General features: G+C 45.9%; 1 protein-coding gene across 3 annotated transcripts in view; it reads right to left on the minus strand.

The window, feature by feature from the left end:
* Positions 1-464: 464 nt before the first annotated feature.
* The window catches only part of SEPT6 (septin 6), a 24,789-nt gene continuing 1,168 nt past the window's right edge, over positions 465-24,085 (minus strand). The window contains exons 2-10 of one of the 3 annotated variants that reach the window (XM_010296555.1): positions 17,659-17,854; positions 16,325-16,511; positions 15,925-16,086; positions 10,056-10,152; positions 9,621-9,789; positions 8,985-9,117; positions 8,116-8,306; positions 6,107-6,150; positions 2,507-3,611 (exon numbers count right to left, since the gene is read on the minus strand). In XM_010296555.1, coding sequence (XP_010294857.1) covers positions 6,147-6,150; positions 8,116-8,306; positions 8,985-9,117; positions 9,621-9,789; positions 10,056-10,152; positions 15,925-16,086; positions 16,325-16,511; positions 17,659-17,825 — 1,110 coding nt within the window. In that variant the 5' untranslated portion in view covers positions 17,826-17,854 and the 3' untranslated portion in view covers positions 2,507-3,611; positions 6,107-6,146. Of the gene's footprint in view, positions 974-2,426; positions 2,452-2,506; positions 3,612-6,106; positions 6,151-8,115; positions 8,307-8,984; positions 9,118-9,620; positions 9,790-10,055; positions 10,153-15,924; positions 16,087-16,324; positions 16,512-17,658; positions 17,855-24,085 lie in introns of those variants that run through there. The other 2 variants (XM_010296554.1, XM_010296553.1) reach the window with 2 other exon arrangements.

The raw sequence follows: 24,085 nt of genomic DNA on the forward strand, positions 1-24,085 counted from the left end.
CCGGTGCGCGAGCCCTGCGGCCGCCGCCCCGCGCAGCAAAGACCAGGGCACACACGCCGGCTTTCGGGGTTTTTATTTAAAATGTACATTAGCGTTAGAAAGGTATCGGGCTGAACGGTGCTGGTTCTCGGACGCTTGTCGTGTAAACGGGTAACTCGGTGCAGTGCTCGCGCCCTTCGCTTTGTAAAAAGGCAACAAAAGCGGGAGCGGGGAGGGAAGATGGCAGCTGGGACAAGCCACGCGGTGAGCGGCCCAGGGCAGGACGAGGACGCCGCACCCTGCTCACGGCGGCGCTGGCTGGAGCACTATTACCGTTACACCAGCCGTCAGCGTCGCCAACTTTTTTCTAACTTCAAAGAACAAGAGAGGTGCGGTTAGTGAACAACAAAAAAGTACCACTCGACCCACCTCCACCAGCCCATGGAGCTTGGTTAATGAGGTGGTGAGACACAGGAGGACGCCAATGAAAACACACAGTTCTTCTCACTTTATTTCTTTGTTAAAATTAAATATTTCGTGGCAAGTTGCACCATCTTTGTATTTCCTTTGATTCCGAATGCACAGTTTCCAAAACCAATCAAACAACAGCATATTGAAAATATTCCTCAGGCTTCACACCTCATGGAAGCCCAACAACATTTATATTATTAAAGACAAAATTAGAAAAAAAATATGCCCATAACAATGTTTGAAAATGTATTCGCTACATCGTTAGTCCAAACATCACATTTCCGTTGCTCTTCAAAATTCCAGGTAAACAATCGTTTCCCCCGTATTACCCTGTCTTGTCACACGAATTACAAGACACTTCAATTTTAGATACCATGCAAGTCAGTAAAAGAGCTTCTTTCCAAGACACTAACACTGAAGATTTGTTCCCCCCCTCCCCAGACATAAGCCCCTTAAACTCTTCTAGAAGTGGCAGTCTTCTCCCTCAGACCCAGTGCAGCTGGCGAAGACAGATTAAAAAAAGCTAGAGAGAGAAAAGGGGAAAAAAAGAGAAAAAAACCAGAATATTAGCAAAAAAGAGAGAGACATTCAAAAAGCAGGAAAAAAGAGATGCAACATGAAAACAGCTGACAGGAGAGATGGAACCTCCTTTGTGGTACCTCAGACACTTGAATGAAATACAAGTAAAAGCCTTTTTTCTTTAAAGTCTTTAAAAAGACTTTACATAATTTTAACATTCTAATAAGGCAAAATGGTCAGGAAGAACAGCCAGTGACCTGCAGTGTGGTTAAAAAAAGCCACGTTAAATGGTTCTTTTAGCAGATAATCTAGAAATCACTGAGAGGCTGATAATGACTGGTTTTGGGAGCAGGCTGACATTCAACAGTAGAAGTAGTAGTAAATACTCAAATTATTTTAACTTGCTTAAAAAAAAAAAAAACAACCCATAAACCACAAAACAGTCGAGGACTTCTATGGGAAATAAAATAGTATTTATAGTGAAACAGAATACCTGAGAAAATACATTGCCATCAAGAATTTTAACTGCCTTGATTGCTGGAAACGGAGGCCAGACCATCGTTTCATCTGGGCTACTGCATAAGGTTTGCTGCTGCCGTGCGCAGCTAGCCCGACCAACAGGCTGTATGCAGAAACTCCTCGGGAGGCTTTAGCTTCACCCGCACCACCTTTCTAGTAAAATTCTCAGCAGCGGCTTGCACTAAAACCAGCATTACCTATCGCGGCTAGGTCTGAAGCCTGTTTATCTTCCAAAAACCCAGGATTTGAAGGGTTTTTGTTGCAACTATTTGGCAGCACGCATCCTGATCTTTTAGCAGGGTCAGGACGTGTGGATTTACCCACGTACAGAGAACTTAGCCTGCACACAGTGCGACTGAAGGATCAGGGTCACAATAAGCAAGCCTGAAATGGAAGTGAGGATCATATGCTAGTCTTCAGGTAGCATGAATTAGCAAAAGAAAAAATAAAAGCAAATAAAGAGAGATAGATGATGTCATGAAAATGACATCAAGTATGAAGAGAAAAGTGTTTTTTATCTCTCAACGATGTGATAATTAAATGAAGGTGGTGGTGTTATTTTAATGTCACCAATAAATACATTTCAACTGCGTTGTTATTTCGCCAGCAAAAATAACTCACAGAACTTATCTCCACATCCCTTATTTATCTGGGTGGAGAGGGACCAGGAGAAAGGGGAATCCATGAATTGTAGGAGAAAAAGAAATTGCAGGATTTAAATTTGCAGCATCCAAAACCTTGTTAGGACTAATGTTACATTGTTTAATAAAAGCAATAACGACCAGTACATAGTGAAGACAGAATCACAATGAGGATATAGGAGAGAGCAAGGGTAACACCATGGGAAGGTCACAGCTGAAATGCTGTCAGGTTTTATTAGACCCTCCGATTTAACAAGTAAATGAAGGTCCATTCCAGCCCATTGTATTCAGGGGTAATTACTCTGTACAGAGCCATGGGTTACTGTAAAAGAAGGGCAAAGAAAACAAAAAACAAAAGAAGTAAATATTAACCAGAATTCACTGTCTGATGAAGTCTTTATTTAATAACAAAACTCATCCAGAAATACACAGAGAAGACACCTGCAACCACACCACAGTTGCACTTGGCCAGATTGAACTCCTGGCCCCAGTGAGCAAAACACCCTCCTTTTTAGTGCAAATCTTGCAGTAAAACAAGGCTTTTGCTGAATAGAAAATATGAGAAGCAACCTGACAGCATCTGTACACTTCTAAACAGATGCCAAATAAAAAAAAACATAAAGGTAATACTTTTTGCATTAAACCCAGAAATTGTTGGAATCACTGAGAAGAAAGTCAAAGAAACATCATCATCTTTCTTCACAAACACTGATATGTACAGCAAGGTGACCAGCTTTCCCTGAGATTGGATCCAGGATGTGCATCCAGGCCAGCACACTGAGAGGGAGACAAGGCAAGAGATCCTTCGTGACCCCTGCAGCATTCAGAGAACACTTAGTTGCAAACCGTGGATCCAGGTTTGAGAATCCTCCAAGCCTGGGGACTAGAGGTTTGGACTCAGGCCCATGCCTGTGAGGATGTCAAGTTTTGCAAAAAGTCCTTTAAAATTATTTGAGTCACACATAGGGGGCGGGGGCTAATGAGGGGTTAGATAGAGCAACTTAAAAAGGGGAGAGGGCAGCCAGTCTCTTGAGACAGCATGTCTCCCCACGGAAGCATCGGGTTGCCTTCACAGCGGTCCCACAACAGGGGCTAAATGCACACCGCCACGCAGCCGTGCTCTCTTACCATGCAGCCCTCGCACAAAACGGAGGGAAGAGACAAAAAGCCGAGCAACTGAAAAGAGGGGACACTAGCTCTACGAGCGCTCGGCAGCCTGCTGCTGGCCAAAGGGGAAGAGGTATCAGCAATGAGCATCTCTTGCCAGTTCCACACGGGCTATTGCTGAGTTCTTCACAAGAACAACCATAACCCAGAACAGACAAGGGTGCGGACTCTTGCTTAAAACAAAATGATGAGCGCAGGAAGGGAGCAATGAGTAAAAGTGAGCAAACAGGCACAAAATGGCAATAGTTGCGTGTTAACCGAATGTGGGGGCATTCGCTTCTGGTGCGAAGGGAAAGGTTCTACAGGAAACCCGAACTGAAAATGAAAGAAAAAGGCAGATTAATGGTTTTATGGATTAATGACAAAAAACAAAATAAGAATATAAATGTTTCCTGACACACACACACACAGAGAAATGTTGCTAAGTGTTAATAAGGTTTAATTTGATTACAAAACATGCTTTATGCAGACGCACATGCATACACGCACACATACTCAGCAGTGGGATGAACCAAATTTATCTCCTAAAACAATCCTTTCACAGTTTTGCAAGCTACGCGGCTCATCAACTGTGACTTGTTTGTATCCTTGCAAAACAGTGGAGCCCTGCAATACTTTATGGATCAATATGGAGAGTATTTTTCTGAATTCTGGAAAAGTACCATATATACATATTTAATTTAGAAAGGACAAATGCCCATTGAAAATGGCACTGTCTGCATTTGTATAGTAGGAACAAAGAACTTCATTTGATACAAAGCCCAGCACACAACAGTGTACAGTTATGAGGACTGCCAAAAACAATCCAAAACCAACAAAAATCAGTAATGTTCACTCTAGCTGCACTTTAGCCGTGCCTTCGTACTCAGCACCAGAATGAACACTGTTATTCTTTGAGCTTATTTTTCCACAATCAGAGAAGCAGAGAATTGTTCTTTTCATTGTTTTACAGTTACCATTGGCAGCAGAGACATTCATTGAACTGGACTGCTCACGATGACAGCAAACTCCAATTCAAGTCACTGCAAGACCCTTCTGAAGCTCTTCTGTTAAGTGGAACATCCCATTGAAATTAAATTCACATGCCTCTCACTGACAGCGTGATGTTTACTTGCTTTTCCCTTTTCCTTGGTGGAGCTAAGAGGGAAAGAATCCTGGAATCAGCTTTCCCCTATTATAAGGGTAAGTTTGTTGGGACTGTGTCCCGGAGAGCTTTGTCTGCAGGGAAGGGTGGACTCAAGGCTGAGTTTTTAGGATGTTTCATAGTTAAGTGCTGCTGTTCCAACAGGTTCCTTCTCCGAGAGACCTGCGTACCTCAGCCTGGGGTGCTGTCACCCTTGCCTTGGATAATAAGTACTGCTGCTCTGTCAAAGCAGCAAGACATTCCTGTGGGAGCTTTCTTCTTCCTTTCACCAGAGAATCAACAGCAAATTAAAAAAGCTCAATTAAACACACTCAACCTAACTATAAGGAGGGCACTGTCATTAGCAGTTTAATAACCCTAATGAGGGTGCTGCTCTCCTGGCAGGAGAGTGCGTTTCTTACGCATCTTTGTTTCAATGAGCCTTCATTTTACAATAGATGCTGGCACTTCGCACTGCAGATGCTTGCTTATGGCCAAGTTTGTTAACCCTTTCAGGCAACCGTATCTGTTCCACAAGCCTGCCCGTGACTATGTGGCCACCTTATATCCCTGCTCACATGAAGACAGAGACAGTCTGGACTGAGTCACAGCAATCGGAGCAGAGCAGACTCACAGCACACCACCACTGACAGGGCTCTGCTCCAGTGGGAACTCTCCATGCCTTGGCAAAACTCCTCGGAAACTCGGATGCTGGCCTTATTCAGGGGGAAGTTGCTCTGGCAGGCTTTCTGGACACATCCTGAATACAGCCCTCTTCTCCCACTAGCTTTACCCAACCGTGGGCATACTTGGCATGGCTCCCAGGAGTGTGGGTCTGTGTCTGTCTGCTACAACTAAATATCCAATCCATGGGTGACCCATTTGACTATTAAAAATGTCATGAAGTCTCTCAGTCTATCTTCAGAGCTTTCATTATCTACTAAATGCCCAGCCCATCATCTCTTGTGGTTTTGGACAACCAACTGTAATAGGTCAGCAAGTGAATATTGGTTTGGTTACTTGGCAGTAACCTCTTTAACACCCCCTCATACATACACATACACACGCTCATACACACAGTTTGGTGATTCTCTGGTGCTTTGGGACAAAGGAAAGCTCTAGGTGTGGCAGATTTTACCATCTGTTAGTAAGTGGAGGACAAACTATTCCCTCCTGGAAAGTAGTTCCAGGTACTTTCACCTGTACTATAACTACAAGTTACCACTACAACTTGGAGGGGTGGGAGGGAAGGAGGAGAAAGGGAAAAGACATTTTCGTGGCTAGCTGGGTTCGATCATCAGCACCATATCTCCATAGCAATTGTTGCCATAGTATCAACATGGCCTACATGATAATTTATTTCTAAGGAAGACAGAATAAAGAAAATGGAGCCTTTAAACCTTTAAACCTTCCTGCTGGGAAGGTTTAAAACGAAGAAGACTTAATCCTTATTTTTCTAAGTTTCATGTTCTAATACCAAGTCTTTCTGCATTTTGCTTTGCAGAATCTTTGACGACAATCTTCATTGCATCCTTTTTCTACAGCTGCATACGTAGAGAGGGACTGGTAGAGGAGGTACAGTAAGGGTGACAGAGATAATAGAGGCTTCTGGACTTGCACAGGGTCTGCATTTTTAGGAACCATAACTGATCCCACTGTGAGGTCTATATTAGTTAATGACGCTTACCAGGACAATGTGCCTCATGCACCATGCAGCCAAACAGCAGCTAACTGTAAAACAGCAGTAAGAGCTGTAAGAGCTAATAATGATGATAATGATGTAACAACAACAATAAAAAAAAAAAGAAACCAAGTAATGATTAGTGCAAATTACAGAGCTTGGGTTTAAAAGAGTTACCTGTGAAAGAAAAAGGCTAGTGTACTGCCAGCCACGAATAAACAAGATACAATTAAGCTACAGGTTGTGAAGTTCATTCATTGTTAGAGATATTTATGATCTAAATACTGAAATGAATTATTAAGGGCAATTGGAGAAGTTACAGAGTAAAGAAAGCAGCACCATTTCCAACACAACTGTTTTACTGGAGGAGAGAGACGCTTCCTAGTATCTTCCCAAGCCTTACTCAAGCACTGACCTCTCTCTTTCATGGAGTTTTCCGTGCCTTTCTGTCTCCTTATCTGACAGGGACAGTACCAATGCTTTTCCATATGGATGTGCTTGGTGTCAAGGAGCCCTTCTGAGATCAGAACTGCTTCTAGGAACAAGAGTGTGACGTGGGCCACAGCGACTAATTGCTCGTACTGTGGGGCATGTCATCTCCCTTTTCTGCACTCCTGAGCCTGACTGATCTCAGGGCTGAAGTCTGCAGTCCTCAGTGTGCAGATGTCTGAGGGCTCTAAGCATGAAAGAACTCAGTTGTGTATTCCTCACACAGTCCAGGCTGGGGAGAGAAATCTGTCCCCAGTCAGTCTCAGGCTCCTCATTATGAAAAGATATTAAAACTCCCTGAAGGTAATTCAAACGAGCAAATCAAAATACGCAGTGGAAAAAGGAATGGACAAGAGAGAAAAGGGCAGCACTAATTGCTCATCGCAAAAGAATGTTGACGTTGAAGCAGCTCCAGCTCAAAACTAAAAAGGCTAAACCAGGATCTTATTCTGGTTATTGGGTTTTTCCTCTCCTGTCTCATTTGATTCCAAACTTAACAGTCAAGGGCTATTTTCCCTGACAAACAGTCCTGTCAGCTCTTTGGGCACATGCCATATTGTTCGTATTAACTGCTCTTCTCCACATACTTAAGACTGTGTAGTGCAGGCAAGATTTACTCTGGATTTGCCCCAGGGATGTGCAGAGAGGGGCTTATGGCAGTGGTATAGAAACCAAACCCTTGTTTATCTGTGCACCACTCTTTGTACACATGCTAAGGAGGCACAGCACTTTGTTTCAAGAAATGTACCACAGTGAGAAGAGCTGCTCATTGCTAGGTGAACCGGGAGGACTGTTTCAGCTGTACAGCCGGTTGCTCTCGAGCAACTGCAGAGCATTAGGAGCCTGGCATGGGCACTGCAGACGGCCCGGACCACAGGACCCTGACAAGGGGCTGGATCCTGTCACACCAGTCCCTGGCATGGGGAACTCCTGCTAAAGCCATGCAGGATCTCTCACTATTTCTGTGGAGGGCAAAAAGCTGATTTAGAGCTGGAGAAGAGTACTAGCACTAACAAGGAGCTATGACCTGTCCCCTCATTTTGCAGGTTTACATATTGCAGATTCCAGAATCTAAGACTATTAGTCTCCCTGAATAATTTCCACAAGTATAAACTTTTTGCCAGCCTAAACAAAAAAGACCCTGAGACAGGACACACACCTCTCTGGGGGTAACAGGACATCCCTGCTACCGACACCCTAACCTTAACAGCCAATATTGTTCCACTTCCTTACAAGCACTGACAGACCGGGGCAGGCGCAGGGAATCTCAAGGAATAAAACCAAGTTCATCCTCTCCCATGCTGTCAGCAAGCAATGAGGGAGGTTAGTACTGCTCCCTGCTCTTCAAGATGACAGCTAAAGGCAAAATGCTTCCCGCTACTGCTCAGCCTTACTAGGGATTAAACCTGGCTGCAAACTTTCCCCTGATAAGGACTGGCTAGGCTGGGAGAGAGACATGAACATCCAGAAAAATAGTAAAGGAGAACCATTACCAAAAAAATAAAATACCACTGTTAGCAACTTACTTTTTTCTTTCCTTATCTCTTTTAAGAGTTTGCGATCCTCCAGCCTGCTGAGCCTGAGATTGGAGCAATTCAGCCGCTGTCTTCCTTTGTTTAAATGCATTTACTTCATCATCCAGAGACTTCTTCTTATCCTCTAGCTTCTTTTTTTCATCCTGATGTAACTTCTTCAGGCGATCGAACTTTTCGTGCAGCTAGAGGGAAAGGAGAGAGGTGAGCAGGACCCAGCACGACCAAATATTCTGTTCACAGGAAAAGAGGAAGATGGAAGGATCCCATGAGATCTAAGCCTGCAAGTCCCCAGTGGTCTCTACATTGTTTCTAGCCCCCTGAGCTGACACTGCGTAGACAAAGGGCAGGGTACAGTCTTCTCCCACAACAGCTTACAAACCACGCAGCATCCTAGTGATGCACCATTGCACAGACTAACAACAGACAATTGGGAGAGTACAGTCGTAAAAAAATTTTAGTCCATTTCCAGGGAATTCCTTATTCCAGGTAATGCCTTATTCCTCTTTAAAGGTCAGTAAATTAATGGATTTTTCACAACACTAAGGAAGTTGTATATGTGAATTTTTTATATACAAGCTTGTATCAGGGGCTGTTTCTCTCCTTGAATTTTGCCACACTGCAACTCCCCATCAGAATCAAGACTATAGCATTTTCATGGTGCAGTAATTTGTGCACTACAAGCACTGTGATCTAGTTTTGTCCTACAGGGTGAACACCTTAATGACCCCAAGTTAAACTTTAGACTTCTTGATAACAAAGTCTTAAACCACACTCAGCAGAAAGTGCTTTGGCAGCAGCTACCTACTTGGGAGTGGATCTATCACTCACAACCATGAAGAGACAAGTACTGCAGTCTTCACCTCTTTTTCAGCCTCCTTCAGCTCTGCTTCTTTTTCCTTGACCCTCTGGACAAACATTTGCCTCATTGCCTCTTCCTTTTTCTGCAGTTCCCCCAGAAACTCATTTCTTTTGGCTTCATAAGTTTCTTGCAAGCTAAAAAGAAAGGAAAGTCCAGTGATACGACTTGGGACAAACTCTGCTTCCCCTGAGCCTCTGAAATCAGGCCCTTACCATGAATATTGCTTGCCCACAGCACATTTGCTAGTCACCCACCCACATGTGCCCAAGGTCTTCTTTATCCAACTGTTTCTGGGGTCTGTAAGCTATTGCACTTTTCTATATGTTCAATGTTGGGCAATTCAAAGAGACCAGCTGGCAACAAACATTAGTTCAGAGGGACACTGCTGTATCTCTGCAGCACAGACATTTCTATTCCTACACTTCCAGTTTCAGAGTCAATCCTGTGCACACTCTCTGTTTTCACCTTCTCTCCTGCAGCCAGCACCTTTGCCAAAGTCTGGATTTATCTGACCTGGCAGGTTTTCTTGCTGCATTGGTTCTTTACGTGCTCTCTCAAGGACACACACATACACACATGCACGCAGCACATCCAACAATGCCTCTCTCAGTTCTCCTGTCTCCTCCAGGGATCCTACCTGAAGGGTTTGCTGTCTGGATCGGTGTCCTTGAAACCCATCTCTTCCAGTTTACATCGCCGGTACAGCTCATAGTGGCGTGTGTGGGTCTGTTCGCGAAGGTCTTCCATGTTCACACGGATCAGCATCTCCCGCAGCTTCACAAAGTCGCAGTGAGCTTCATTCTCCACTGTAAGACGACACGATAGGGAGTAAGATGGGGGCAGAAACAAAGGTCTCTTCCCACATTCCCCACCTGTCTACTCCTCCAACAGGCTTAACAGCCCTTCCGAGCAAAGAAAACTGTCTCTATAGGCCTGACAAAAGGATTTTACAAAGGATAATTCCCAGTGAGATATTAAAGTCCAGCAGGCCCTTGCTCCTCTTACGAGAGCCCACTGCCTCCTGGCAGAAGTATCACTATTCATGCCATGAAAATCCCAGAGCTCAACTCACCCTGCACTGTGCCCCAGGGGTACTGACGAGCTTTCATCATTTTGTTCCCTATTTTCAGCTCCTCCGTGCTCCCGATCACTGCAAACGGCAAGTGGGCCTGGAACACATTTAATGATAGCCACATTAGTCCCTCGCAACTCTGGCTGACTTGCCAGCACACAGAGATTAGCACAGCCACTGAGCAAGACAGTCGTTATACACACGCTAATCTCAGGGAGTCTAGTCACTGGCCACTAGCCCAAGACAAGGCAGGAGAAGGGAGGGTCCTTTACGGAAACCTTGTTAGTGCTACCACTCTATATCCTCTACCTGGCTGATCCTCCCAGCCACAGGGTCTCAGGTGAGATGAGCCAGTGCAAGACTGGCATCAGAATGACAGCTTGAACAACGTGCTGCGCGTCTCTGACTGCGGTGCTGTCCCGGGGGCTTGCCGTGGCTGAGGAGAACATCTGCACAAGCACAGAAGCAATAAAAGAGGTCTTGGAGCCTTCTTGATTTTATCCCCCCACCACTCCCTCAGCTCACACTAGACCACAAGACAACTTGCTCTATCGGATCATGAGATCGAAGTTCCTCCTTCACCCTCAGAGCTCAGAGCTCTTTCCTCCCCGCTTGCTTTAGCCCTGGTGAGGAAGGGCTGAACACATCCCTGCACTGGGTCAGCCTCTGTGTCCACATGTGCCCAGGGCCAAGCTGGGAAGGACTCTGCATTCCCTGGGGCTGTGCTGAGCTTGCCCCATGCTAAGACTCCATAGTGCCTCAGGCTTCCTGCAGCTGTGCTGGGGCTCGCCCTCAGCACCCTCTCTCTCTCAAATCCAGTAGCACTCCATTAAAACTGGATCTGAGAAACGCAAAGGAGTGCCAATGGCTTTATAAAATCCTCACGATATTGATACTCTGCACAGTCACTGATAGATGGCTGCATAACCAGAGGACAAAGGAGGCCAAATCCAGGGATCACACCCATGAGGAGGGATCCTGGGGACAGCGGAGCAGAGCTGTACCGCTAGCTCAACTGTGCCTTGTTACACTCTTCAAGCAGAGACATACACTCGACAGAGTACAGTTGTTACAAGTACCTGAAGGCTAAGAACAAAAAGGGATTTGTTTTTCAAAAACTCAGAAATAAAAAGGTAGCTTCTTAGTAAAGAAGGTATTTTTTGCCTTCTGCAGAGAGACTAGGAGACTCACCCAGTACAAGCTCAGCAGAGTTGGAACAGAAACACTCCCGACACCTCTCTAGGCTCAGATCTCACCTTACATTCCCCTCATTCCCCAAACTCAGGCAGCCAAGCAAAACCCCCAGACACTGGTATCATACTTTGCTGCATTTCTGTGTTTTGCAATAAGTGAGACCTCTTCCCACCTCTGCTTGCTCCTGGGAACTGTACTGCATTCTGCCAAGCTGCAAAGAAGTCAAGTGCAGGGTTTCAGCACTTAAAAATAAAGTTGCGAGCTCCTTGCATCCACCCCTTCTGCTGAGTTTTGTGCAGTGACATTTGTTAGCTAGAGCTTTCAAAGTGTGCTGAGTTCTGGGCAATTAAAAGGGCCCCAGGAAGCCAACTATATGGAATGCTGGATTGCTCTTAAGAGCAGGTAGTGAAGTTTTAATTCTACAGATTATCTGAAAACTTGGAGAAGTTCATGACAGCTGGTACAAGCAAAAGATTATGTTTTCTGCTTTCAGAGTGTGGCTCATACAGTCAAACTGCAAATACAGCAAAAGTGCCTGCAAGCACTCACAGAGATGGGCTCTTCAGCTTTTATTCCTTAGCCTCTCAGCTCTCACATGGGACACACACAGAGTAAGTGTGGCTGGCGGTCAGTCTGATGGGGCCGTCCTGGGCCATGCACAGGCTCTGTGCACTGGGGCCTCCTGTGTCACTCTCCATGCCGAGTTACCTTTGCAATCACGCTGACACACCGGCGCCTGGAGGGACACAGGCCAGCACAGAGCTGTGCCTGCTCCACACAGGGTAAGTTCCCTGCGGGAGAGGCCAAGCAGCAGAAAAAGGAAAGCGGTCTCCCAGGTTGAAGGAATCTGATTGTCAGCAGAAGAGTGTCTAATCACAAGGGGCAGGGGATAACAAAACCCTAGAGGGGAAGGAAACAAAGCCGTCTCAACTGAACAGCCTCCATACCGCAACATGAAGGAAACTCCCCTAGCCAGCTTTCAAAGAAATAACTTGCTGCTTCATTTCCACAAGCTGTAGTTTTTCCTGCCTTCAAGACAGACCACACACAAGCAGCAGCACTGTCCACAAACACTTCTGCACATGGGGTCAAGAAGAATCACCAGCGGTCCCTGTGGGGCAGGTCACTGCCTCTCCACCAGCTGCAAACAGGCTTTGCATGTTCCATGGTGTCCTGTTGTGGAGCCACTGTCAGGCAGCCTGACAGGGGAGAGGGCAAGCAGAGACCGCAGGGCTGAGTCAGGGCCACATGACACCTTCAGCTGCTCTGGGAAGAACCAGAGACATCACACCACAGGGACATGCTAGCTACTGCCAGGCACTGGGTGGGCTCTTCACCTACTGCAAGTCAGGCTACTCACTACAGGATGCGCTGGAACTCATCTGTACCTGTGTCCAGCTGCTGGAAACTCTGAAACACCCTAGACACTAAACGCCACAAAGGCTACAGCCTCCACTGCAGGTCTACACAGTGCTATTTCCAGAGGAAAAACCATTGCAGTTCTGTGGTGCCTGAGGTTTCAGGCCAGCCGCTCTCTGCCCAGGATGCGGGATCAGGCAAATATTCGCTAGTGGCAGCGTGCTCCCCATTGGTGACCCTCTTCTCCACAGTCCACCGGAGCTGCCCGCTTCTCTCCTCTTCCTGTCCTGCTGCTTCTGGGTGAGAGCTTCCAGACGTCCCTTCCGGCTTCTTCAGACTGTCTATCAGGAACATCCCATGGTTGGCTTCTCCCACAGCTGTTAACGCTTTTTGTCTGCTTCGTATCCAGGTCTCTGGGAGAGTGAAGTAAGGGGATTTCCGAGGGACAAAGTGACTGATGGAAGCAAAAGGAGCAATCTGAGACAGTGGCAGAAATGCCATGCTATGGCCACACAGGCACAGCCTGAACCTTGGCTGTCCAGGGGACCAGCCACCCTCAACAGCAGAGTCACCTCCTCCGCTGGTACCAACTGTTCGGCTGCTGTCTTTGCCAGGGAGAAAGTGTCAGTGATTTCCTTCTTCCATTAGCAAGGCAATTCCAGCTCCCACCATGTGGGACAGCTCACGTAGCTGCATGTGGTTTCATTTAACCAGCAGGTGCAGGGAGAATATTTTCTTCAGTAATTAGACTAATTAATTCAAAATGGAAAAACCAATAGGGAGTTGAAAGGAGAGCTTGTTTTTATTTGATTTAAGAATAAAATCCAGATAGGAAGAGACCTAAAGAATTTTGGACAATGTTTTCTCTGAACATGTAAGTATATGCTTGGTGGGATTCTCAAAAAGACCAATCAGTTTCATGGAAAATCAGGCATCTTGTTCTAAAGATTTGTTTAATCTGATTATTTTCTAAATACTTCACTTGATGCCTTTGTTCATGGTTAAATACTTTTGTTTCTGATCATGATGGCACAGATTTTAAATCCTTCAATTAATCAACTCCTGCCAGATCAGACAATATTTTCTCTGTTTAGTAAGCCAATTTGGAATGCAAAATACTCTGGAAAAAAATTCCTAATGCATCCAGCACAAGTTGATATAATAAAGTAAAATGCATATGAAACAGTGAGTTTGCATATTTTGAAGCCTAATTTTACTTTTCATGCAAAAGACGACTAACACAGGTTATAAGCAAACCATTAAGTAATCAAAAGACCAGTCTCAATTTTCTCTGTAATTAAAAAAGAAAAAAAAGTAACTGATGCAGAGAAGTTACTGGTCAGCAAGAAGCACTACTTGAGCATGAAGACTGCATTTACAAACTCTCAGAGATGTTGACCTGTAACAGGCAAAGACAATGAAGCTTTCTGTTGAGAAGTACAAACACAAAGGTTAAGGCAACTGATTTAAATCAAAGTTTCCCATTCCTCAGTTTTAAACATGACTAAAATTGGCAATTTAAGTTATAAACCTAAATCAGCCCATCCTGACTACTTTCACTGGTCTCAATCCCTCCACAAGCTCATCTCCTGACCTGAAGCATAAGCAGATGTGTCTTATGTTACTAATAACATCAGTATTGGGATACAAGTTTTGCAGGTCTGCAAAGCTGCCTTGATCAGATTCAGATCCTGGCCCGCTTAGTCCCCACAAACCTGCTAATTATGATTTATATCAGTTTAATGGAGAATTTAAAGAGTTGATCTCTGTGCAGCAGCTGACACAACCCAGAACGTCTACAGCCCAAGACAGCAATTCCCTCCCAGGAGACATGTAAATGGCTGAAAGACAAGCAGAGGTTTACCTCCACCCTCAGAAGGGCCAAGGGGAGAGGATTTCTCCCTTTGTCATCACACCTTTGGTTCCTTGAGGAGGGAGTGATGTCGCATCTTCATTTCCAGGAGTAACTGTGCTGCACAATGAGAGCACTAAGCACTCAAAAGATGCCATCACAAAACTACTCTGACCAGGAAACCACCACTGACAGCTCTTAAGTTAGGACAAACTTTATGTTTCTTTCAGGCCTCTCCGCAAAACTCCACAACTCTTGATATTGATGAAGAAACGACACAAAAGCACATCAGCTAGACCTGTACTTTATCACCAGCAGTTAAGCAGTTAACCCCTACTTGCTTTCCTGTAAAAAGCATTCTGGAAAATGGGAGCATGGTAAGAATGCACTGCCAGAGGGGCCAAGGGACAGCTTGCTCTGCCTTTAGGGAGCCACAGGCACCCACAACGCTGGGAACACCAAAGCCAGAACGAGCACTTGCATGCACCTCAAGACATGTTTAGCCCGAGTTGTGGACTGTTTTTCATATGTTGCTGGTTAAGCTGTGTAACTCCTTGCCACAGGATCCTGGAAGTTCACTGGTGGGGGGCATCAGGTGATGCATGGCACAGAAACCTAGAGAAACACCTGAGCTAGAAGTTAGATGCTGGGGAAGTTTATGGGGGAAGTGAAGCAACGTACACATTCCCTCTCTTCTTATGTACTCCAAAAGTGACCAAAAGCAGATGTTTAGGGAAGAGAAGGGCCACTGGGCTGGATGGGCCTCTGGTCCCACTGTTGTGTTTTATTTCTCACATGAGCACTTGGATGTAGCTCAAGGGAAGCCACTGCTCTAACCAGCCTTGTTGTATCTCCCTGTCCATCCATTCTGGCCAACAGCACCAGAGCCAAAAGGCCAATCCAAACCAAGAACCCAGCTAAGTAGCTTGATGAATAATAAAACAGAGGAGTCCCAGAGCCAGCTGGCTGAAGGGGCTCTGCTGCAAGGACAGCCACAGGCAAGAGGAGACACACACCTGGAGGCAGGGCTTTGCAGGAAACACCAGCAAAACTGGTGCAAAAAATGCAAGGTGAGGAGCATGTCTGTACACCGCCTGCCCCTCACACCAGACAAATAATACCCACCTGATTAATTCATAACCCAGGACTGTCCTTGCCTTACACAGCCAGGCCTCACCATCTGTCCAGTTTCCTACAAGTCCCCCAACAGATACGCATTAAAGACAAGGAAGGGTTAAAAGACAGTCTGTTTTCAACTAGAAAAGCCCACCAGAGAGGCAGTAGCCTACCACAAGGCTCTGCTAGCCTAGGGTGACACTACACAGATGAGATCCGTGTGAACTTCTCTGGTTTTAAGACACAAAATAAAAGGGAAAGTGGATTTAAGAAGTACCCCAATATGAGCCACCAACCCCTACAGTGACAGTGCTGTTCTGGGAGAGGAGGAAGAACTGAGTCACTTACATTCATTGTCCCATTTATCTCTGCCACCGATTCGTCGTCTGTTGGGAACTGGTAGATCTGAACTCCATTACTGACCAGTTCACTTGTGATTTTAATTTTAAATTTGGTCAGCTCACTCTTGGAAATGGCATCAGATTTGGCAATGATGGGAATGATGTTCACCTAGAAAGGAACAGAGTGGTAAGAAGTCTTCAGCTTTGTTCCAGGGAGTTTTTCCAAATCTGTAATACAACTTACAAAAACTTAAAAGTGCTCAATAAATCTGCAGGATTTATCTGCCAACCCAATCATCTCCACTAGCACAAGGGCTATTCAAGGTGGGAAGATGTGCCCTGGAAAAGCCGCAGCCTTTCTATCACACACATGGCAAACCTGCCGAGTAGGAGTTAAAGGTGCCTACCTTGCTGTCAAGCTTCTTCATTGTTACCAAGTCCAAGGATTTCAGCGAGTGGCCTGTCGGAGCAATGAAGTACAAGCAAGCATGGATCCGGGTGTCATGGTAGTTGTGCAAGACCCTTTTTATCTTCAGTTCTTCTTGCAAGTAGGCTTCAAACTGAGCATCAATGAACTCAACGATGGGCTTATAGCTTTGTTAAAAAAAAAAAGTTATACATCTCACAGTCAGGAGAGGTAAACAGTGCTCCTTTGCTTGCTTTTAAGAAACAAGCTGCTTGTCAGTTTTCACTTCCCAAGACCAATTCTCTCAATTGCCTTTCCTCCCCACCCATAAGAAATTTAAAAGTTGCACTACTGACAAGGAGATGTGGTGTTACATCAGAGTCTAGCAGCCTGTTTGACAAACACAGTACTGGAGATTCAGCGGAGGACAGGACACACATCATCCTCTCCAGGCAAAGTGGACTCTCATACTTTGAAGCGTGTGGGTGAGAGACTTTTATAAGGAAGGATAATGTAGACTCATTCGCAGTTGTGTGTAAACCTTGCTTGCACTCAGGGAGTGAATGGTTTGCTGCTCTCACAGCCCCGAGTCCTGCAGGTGGAAGATATGTCTCCATTCAATACTACCTTTGGCCAGTGCTCTGGGGCAGGAAATCTCTGCAACTCCCTTGCAAGGCCATCTGAAATACAGAGCCTGTCAGACTCACAATGTAAAGGACATCACTGCATCTTAAACAAAACTAAAAAGAAAATCTAACAGACCTGCAGCAAAGCAAATCCCATGTGCAATGCCTCTGTGAAGATGCACCTTGGAGATGGTCTGGTGGAATTGCATACCCCTTAACCTCCACACTCCAGCCATGCTGGGACATGAGCTGCCAGAGGTACTTCCCTAGCGTATCTCACTGCACGTTTATCATGCTTCCTTTGGCAACACAGAAGAGCCCTGCCAGAAGTGGCTGTTAAGCCAAGCGGTCACTAGACCACACTAGAGGTTTGGTCAGCAGCTTGCGGTCAGAGCAGCACAAGGAAACAAGCACAGATGCCCTGGAGCTCTCTGCTCTTCCCACCAGATGAATTTGGGCAGAAGGCTGCCAGCAGGGCAGCTATTGCTCTGACAGCACAAGAAAAGCTGCTTGGATAGCTGAAGCAGTGCTGACACACCACAGTCTCTGTCCTCTCTTCTACCTGTCCTATCCCAAAGAGATTACAAGGGCAACCCATAAAAAGGAAAGAGGAAAACTTTACAGTGCAGTTTGGCCCAGCCAGGACACAGGGGGAGACCCTGCATAAGAAAACCAGGTCACAAAAGAGCCTCTCTCCCCCTTCACTCACCTGTCCTCTTTGTTGATCTGATCCCCAAAGCCCACCGTGCTCACAATAGTCAGTTTGAGGTTGACATTGCTCTCCTGCAGGTCATATGTATTGGATTTCAGCTGGACCCCAGGCTGTGAGTGAGATGCTGGGTCACCTTCAAACTTGGTGTTGAAAAGTGTGTCCATGAGGGTGGACTTACCAAGGCCAGTTTCCCCTATTGGAGAAAAAGAGTTGAAATGTTCATATGGCTTGGCCTTCCAGCTTCCAAACGTTAACAGGGGTGAAACTATATCAGATGAAAGCAGATCTCATGCTCCAAAGTGATCGTCTGGCAAGCAGAAACCATGTACAATAGGAGGTCTGTATTCCAGGCAAATTATATTTCACAGTCTAATGGCCATTAATATCATTGGAAAGTAGAGATGAAAAGAAAGAGGTGAAAAGGCAAAGAGAAAAGCATCATTTAGATCCTGCATAAACCCAAATCTACACTACAGAAGATGCTGTTTTCATTAAAAAGTGGGAGGAGGAATGGAGCTCATTGTCATTTAAAAAAAAAAGATGCTCCAGATCAATATGTCTCTAATAAGGAGCCACTGAAACAGCCTCCCGTGCAGAAACACTAAGAGTTGGTTCCAGCCCTACAGCAAGCTGTGCAGTTGGTTTCTTGTACCCACAACAGACTGAGTTGGGGTATCAGCCTTCCAGGCTGGGAGAGGACGTGTTCTGTAATGTCTGGTTTCCATACCTTAGGGGCTACACAAGCTCTACAATACTCCAAAACCTACTTCCAAAAGTTCTGCAGCACTAAACTACTATTTGGATTCCATCTATCAACAGGGAACTATTTTCTTGTGTGGAAGGAAGAGACAAATCCAGAACACCAGTCTTAAATTTGCTTTAGATACACCCCAGGAAGAACAACACAAATACTTCTGTGCACTCATTCCACATGGCAGCCTCCCTTACCATGCTCTGACAACCAAGCCAGCTTTCTGAGCTCAAAGGATCTGACTTTGTTTTAAAGGCGTAAGCAGTCTGGTTTGCTGCCCTGTCAGGCTGTAGCATTTTGGGGAAACAGCAATTTCTGAGCTGCCCAGACGGCTTTTGCTGAAACTTCAGGAGCCAGCTAAACTCCACCCGCTGCAAGGGCTGCTCCTCCAGTGTGCTGCGGGACCACAGAACGTGTCTGGCTGAAGCGGCCTTCCCCTCCCTCTCCAAGCCCTCAGCTCCCAAACAAGAAAACTTCATCACTTTCCTATTTCGTTCAGAAGAAAAGGGCTTCTTATTTTTGTAGGCCGAGAGCTCTGCAACAGATCCAAACTTGCATGAAATGCCCAATTCAACAAGGGGAAACTCCTCCCCATCCTCCCCCATCCAAATCTCTGAGCCTCACCCCTGCAAGCAGGCAAATTCCTCGCTCCTGGCCCCAGAAGGGACTTCTCCCACTCAAGGCTGAAGTACATGACAGGCAGGGCAGAGCAAACATCTACTGCTCTGGGAACTGAGGAGTCTCTGATTGCCACAATCATGTAGGAAGTTATCTTTCCAGAAGGCAGCAAGATTCATTAACATTTGAAAGTCAATGTACACCTTGAGCTGCAGAGCTACCCAGGAGCCAGCTAAGAGCATGTGCTCCATCACCAATTGATGCCAGCTATGGCCAGAACAGCCACAAGTCCAGTTGCTCTTTGCACCAATCCTGTTTGCAATCTGAAGGCAGAAGATTGAGTCAGCACCAGGAGCTGGTGTTGCTGCAATCCCATGATGATGCACCAGCTGTACCTACAACATTGGTGAGCGGCGTGCACTGGCTCAAGGAAGGGAGGAGCACCCAGCAAAGCACAAGATTATCTCTGTCGCTGGAGGAACAAGCTGGACCATCCAGAAGACTCATGGCTGATCACAGAAAGCCTTTTATTGACTTGGAATCTCATAGTCTGAGCTTTTAGGGTACCATTTGCCCCAAATGGGGAGCAGGTGCACAAAGCACAGCAGACCAGAGCATTGCCATGGTTTGGACAGGGATTTTGAGAGTTAACAGCAGACAGACCGCACAACCCCGCCAGGACTTTCTCAAGGATTCCAGGAAAACAGCAGTGTAAAAAAAGAAAAATCTAAACAGCCAGAGAAGGCTGCAGCATTTCCAGAGCCCCTGCCAAGGGACGGGTGGGACAGAGCAGGGAGTCGGCTGCTTGCCTGCGAATGCCAGGATCCCTGATGAGACGTCTCAGGACAGGGGAAGCTCGTCCTGCTGGGAAGGCAGCCCTGGGGTGTGGAAGCATCGCCCACACATCAGCCTGCAAACCAAATCCTGTACTGCCATCCTGCACTCTCCGTCCCACTGCCTGGACAGTCCCGGAGCAAGGTCGGATACCGCAACCCACGCCCCAAGCCTCCAGGGCTGCAGGACAGGGTGACGGGAGCAGCAGTGGTGACCAGGGCAGGGAGCTGCTCCCTGCAGCGGATACACAAGGTCGCGTGTGAATCACGCAGGCTTCCGGGCAGACAAAACACCCTGTAAGCCACCTCACGTTTCGGCCTCCCTCCTTCTGTAGGGGAAAGGTATTCATATGAGGCCAAGACTATTGTTTAAACGCATCCTGAACCTGTTAATCATTGCCTACTTTAAATCAATCTAATGTGTTGTTTCCAGCAGGAGTGACTTTAACTGTCAGAGGGGCCAGGAGAAGTGCATAAGAGACGCAGGCAAATTTTTAAGACAGAACATGCTTTTATACTCCATCTCATGCCAGCCACACAGGGCCAGCAAAGGCAACTTTGAATTCACACGCTGAGGTTTTCCTTTTGGAAGGGGACGATCTGAACTGGTAAGGCATATTTCCACAGGTAGGAGTTGCCCATCCGAACACCTACAACTTCGTGTTTAAAGCACAAAACACCCAGCCACTAACACAGTGTCTCAAACATGAAATCTGCACACCAGAAATGACATTCAGCCAAGTGTCCCCGCACTGCGTAACCCCACTGACACAGTATGACATTAAAGCCTGCCAGGGAAGAGGAGGATGGAGGAGAGAGGAATGACTGTCTCAGCTAAAAGAAACACGACCTTAACACTGATGGAGTGACATGAGATGGTAAAAGACTGACGATATTGATAAAGTGCTTTGCTGTGTTAAATATGACGAGAGCTAAGGAGCAGTGCTACTTTGAAGGGCAAAATGACAGAAGAGAGGATTTCTGAATCTCCTGGGAGTTTCTGCCTCACAAAGGCAACTTTCTGCTGGGTCTAAGACGTAAATAGTGCCAACTGCTTCTTGTAAGGACAGGCGTCCAGATGGAACAGATGGTCTGATGAAAAGGACAAGTAGTCTGTGCTTGTTCCAGCTGACAGCACTGGAATCTTCTCCAAAAAGCAGAAACGATGAATGGGGATTAAGGGAGGCAGAATTACCGTGGAAAAAGCAGCGGTGTATGCAAACCAAGTGAGAGGCGTCCTTGGCAGGGAGATTATTTCCTGATGTCAGGCTTATAGGCACACATGTGATTTGATCTCCAGAACTGTACTTAAGGATTATGCAACTCTGCAGTGGTCTGCTCTCCCAAAGCAGGGCTGACAAAGCGCTGTGGGGAGGACAGGGCAGGGAAGGCGACCTTTACTGTTACAGTTCTGCACCAGGAAGCTCTTGACAGCTACTGAAAAGCTGTAGCGTTGTTTCTGTCGTCATGGGATGGATGTCCACTGTTAAGTCTGATGATTTTCAGAGATGTGAAAAAAGATGGCAAGAGACACCACACCACTCAGGCTCTGGACACGCAGCAACCCTACACCAGTGCCTGGAAGGCACCATCCACTCTTAAACCCAACAGCCTGCCAGGCTAGAGACGCTGTGCTGGGCTTCCCACACCTCCCCTCAGGCTCCTGAGACATGCTCCCTGCTCCAACTGCACAAAGCACACGGCATCTTCAGTGCTCTACAGAAATGGTTCATCAAATCCCTCACTGACAGAGCAGTGGCACCACCTGCAAAAACACAGCTGGGACAAGTGCCACTCTCCTCCCTTCAGCGAGTCCACAGAGATCCTCTGCTCTGGGAGCAGACCACCCTCCCTGCGTTGCCTGCGCAGGACATTGCTCAAACTCTCTGGGGCTCTCCAGCTGGTGACCAGGCAGAGCCTGTGCCAAAAGACAGCAAGCACCAGTGCTGCAAGGAGTGATCCTGCCATCAGTATTGCAAAGCGACATGTCACGCTGTGCAGGCAAGCAACACAAGGGCTACCCAACATCAGTTATTCTGGGTGAAATGGAAATGAGGTGAGGTGAGCAGTGGAGGTGAGGTGCTACCATACCTGTCTCTGACACTGGCCAGCACCTAAGATGAAGAAACAGAAGCAGCTGGGCCCACAGCAAATGCTTCTTCCTTTGGGAAGCTCCCAGCTTCCCAAACCAAAATGGGTTTCTCTGTGCTGAATGCACCTTCATGGCTTCTTCCTTCCACAGAAATTTTGGCATCCTAAGCATCCCGCAGCAGTAAGAAGACTTATACACCACAAAAGCCGCATGTCCTTTTTTGTGCCTGGTAATTTCATTTACTTTTCCCTAGTAGATGTTAAGTGAAAGAAGAAACAACTGCTTGCTGGCCCCCTTCTCCACATTACTCAGGATTTAAGAGGCCCCCATTATATCATCCTCAGTCGACTCTGCGGGAGGACAGAGAAGCCCTTGGAGTATTTCCCTGTTCCTTTGAACAGCATGGAGCAGCTTTCACGAGAGCGCCCTTTCATGAGAGAGCAACACCTGTCCTTCACAAGATTAACAACCATGGCTCCACGTATCAAATAATTCAATATTAAATAAAATGTATACGCATGCACAGCCCTTTCATGTGAAGAAATGGGAGCTAATCCAATGTAGCAGGTTTTTGAGAGAAGCCCTGAGGCAGATCAGCCTGATAAGGCCACCTCTCATGGAGAGAGGAGAAAATAGTTCTTTTCATCTGACAGGCGTACAGAGACGCTGCACAATTCACCCCCCGCAAGGCAAAGGCTGGGCTGTGGAGACAAGAGGAGCAACATGGGCTGGCAAAAGATGCTGAAGTGCTTCAGAGGACTACCCAGCCACAAAACAGCCGTTTCTCATTGCACTGAATAGGCTGGTTAGAACAAATCCCCTGCAAATCCCGGGAGAGAGGAAGGGAGAAACTCCTGTTTATAATGGGATATTAGTCTAATGCAACTATAATCTACCCTCACCAAAACTGAGGAAGTTTACATGAAAAAATGTAAGCCTATTCTTCCTCTTTCTTTCCCCCATCTCACTGAGAAATGCAATCAGCACAGAAGGTATCAGCCATTAAATACTTCTCTAGCCTTCGCACTGGACTAAAAGACAAGTAACATTTTATCATGGAAGCTTTTGTGCTGAAGAATAAAGTATCACAGAAACAAACCACAAACCCTAACTTCTTATGAGAGGTTTGCTCATTTATTCTATCTTTGGCTCTAGTCTCAAAGGGGAGACAGCTTTCAGCATGAGAAGAGCTAAAAATTGCTCCACTCTGTACGTGCTGCTGAGAGTCATTTCTGAAGCTTTCCTTGGCTCCTCCACCAGGAGTTGGAGGAATTGGTGGCTCAGATCCAGTATGGCACAGAGCAAAATTGTCATTGGATTTTTTCTCCAACAGATGCCACACAGAGCTGAAAAATGGGGGGCAATAAAGTGCTTTTCTATCATGCTTAGTGGCCTGACTATGGGATCGTTTCATCTATTTGTTTTTTTGTTGGTTCCAATCCTCATTTGGTCCCTGTTCTTTCAATTTTTCACCCCAAACTCCTGCTGTACAAGTGAGACTCAACAGAATAAATGACAGACGGACTCTGGGATTTTTTGTTTTCTTTCTCCAGGATGTTTATGAGTTTAACTTTGTTACCACAAGTTAACAAAGGCACCAAACAACTCTTCAAAGACATTTTAAAGCCTGACCTCCTCAACTCAAGACTTGTAGATCTTTTTCTAATGAAGCTTCTTAAATTTTTCTATAAAAAATTTTTTATTTTTAATTTTTCTATATTTTTCTTCTTTATTTCAAGATTGAAGTAAAGAATGTATAACTAATTTTATTATTAGTTATTAATACTTAATTACTAGTGTGCATTGTTTCTGGTGAGTCCTTGTTATTCAGATCAACAAGCAATTAATGCATTCCATTTCTGTCCTGCAAGAGGAAAGCAGAGGCATTCAACTCCTCTCCACACATCAAAGTGAACATATAACCACAGGAGGCATCCACTGCTACACCTATAACTTGTAGAAAAAATTACAGCAGCTCTGTAAGTGGAAAAGGAAATACTCTAAGACTTCAATCTTTGGGACAAGAGTTTCACTAGGTCATATCACATTCACGTACTGTGGAAATCACCTAGCAACTCAGCCTGACAGTGACCTCCACTTGTCAGCTAAGTTTATCATCTCACAGGAATG

Source organism: Phaethon lepturus, unplaced genomic scaffold (assembly GCF_000687285.1).
Source record: "Phaethon lepturus isolate BGI_N335 unplaced genomic scaffold, ASM68728v1 scaffold50681, whole genome shotgun sequence".
Taxonomy (NCBI): Eukaryota; Metazoa; Chordata; class Aves; order Phaethontiformes; family Phaethontidae; genus Phaethon; species Phaethon lepturus.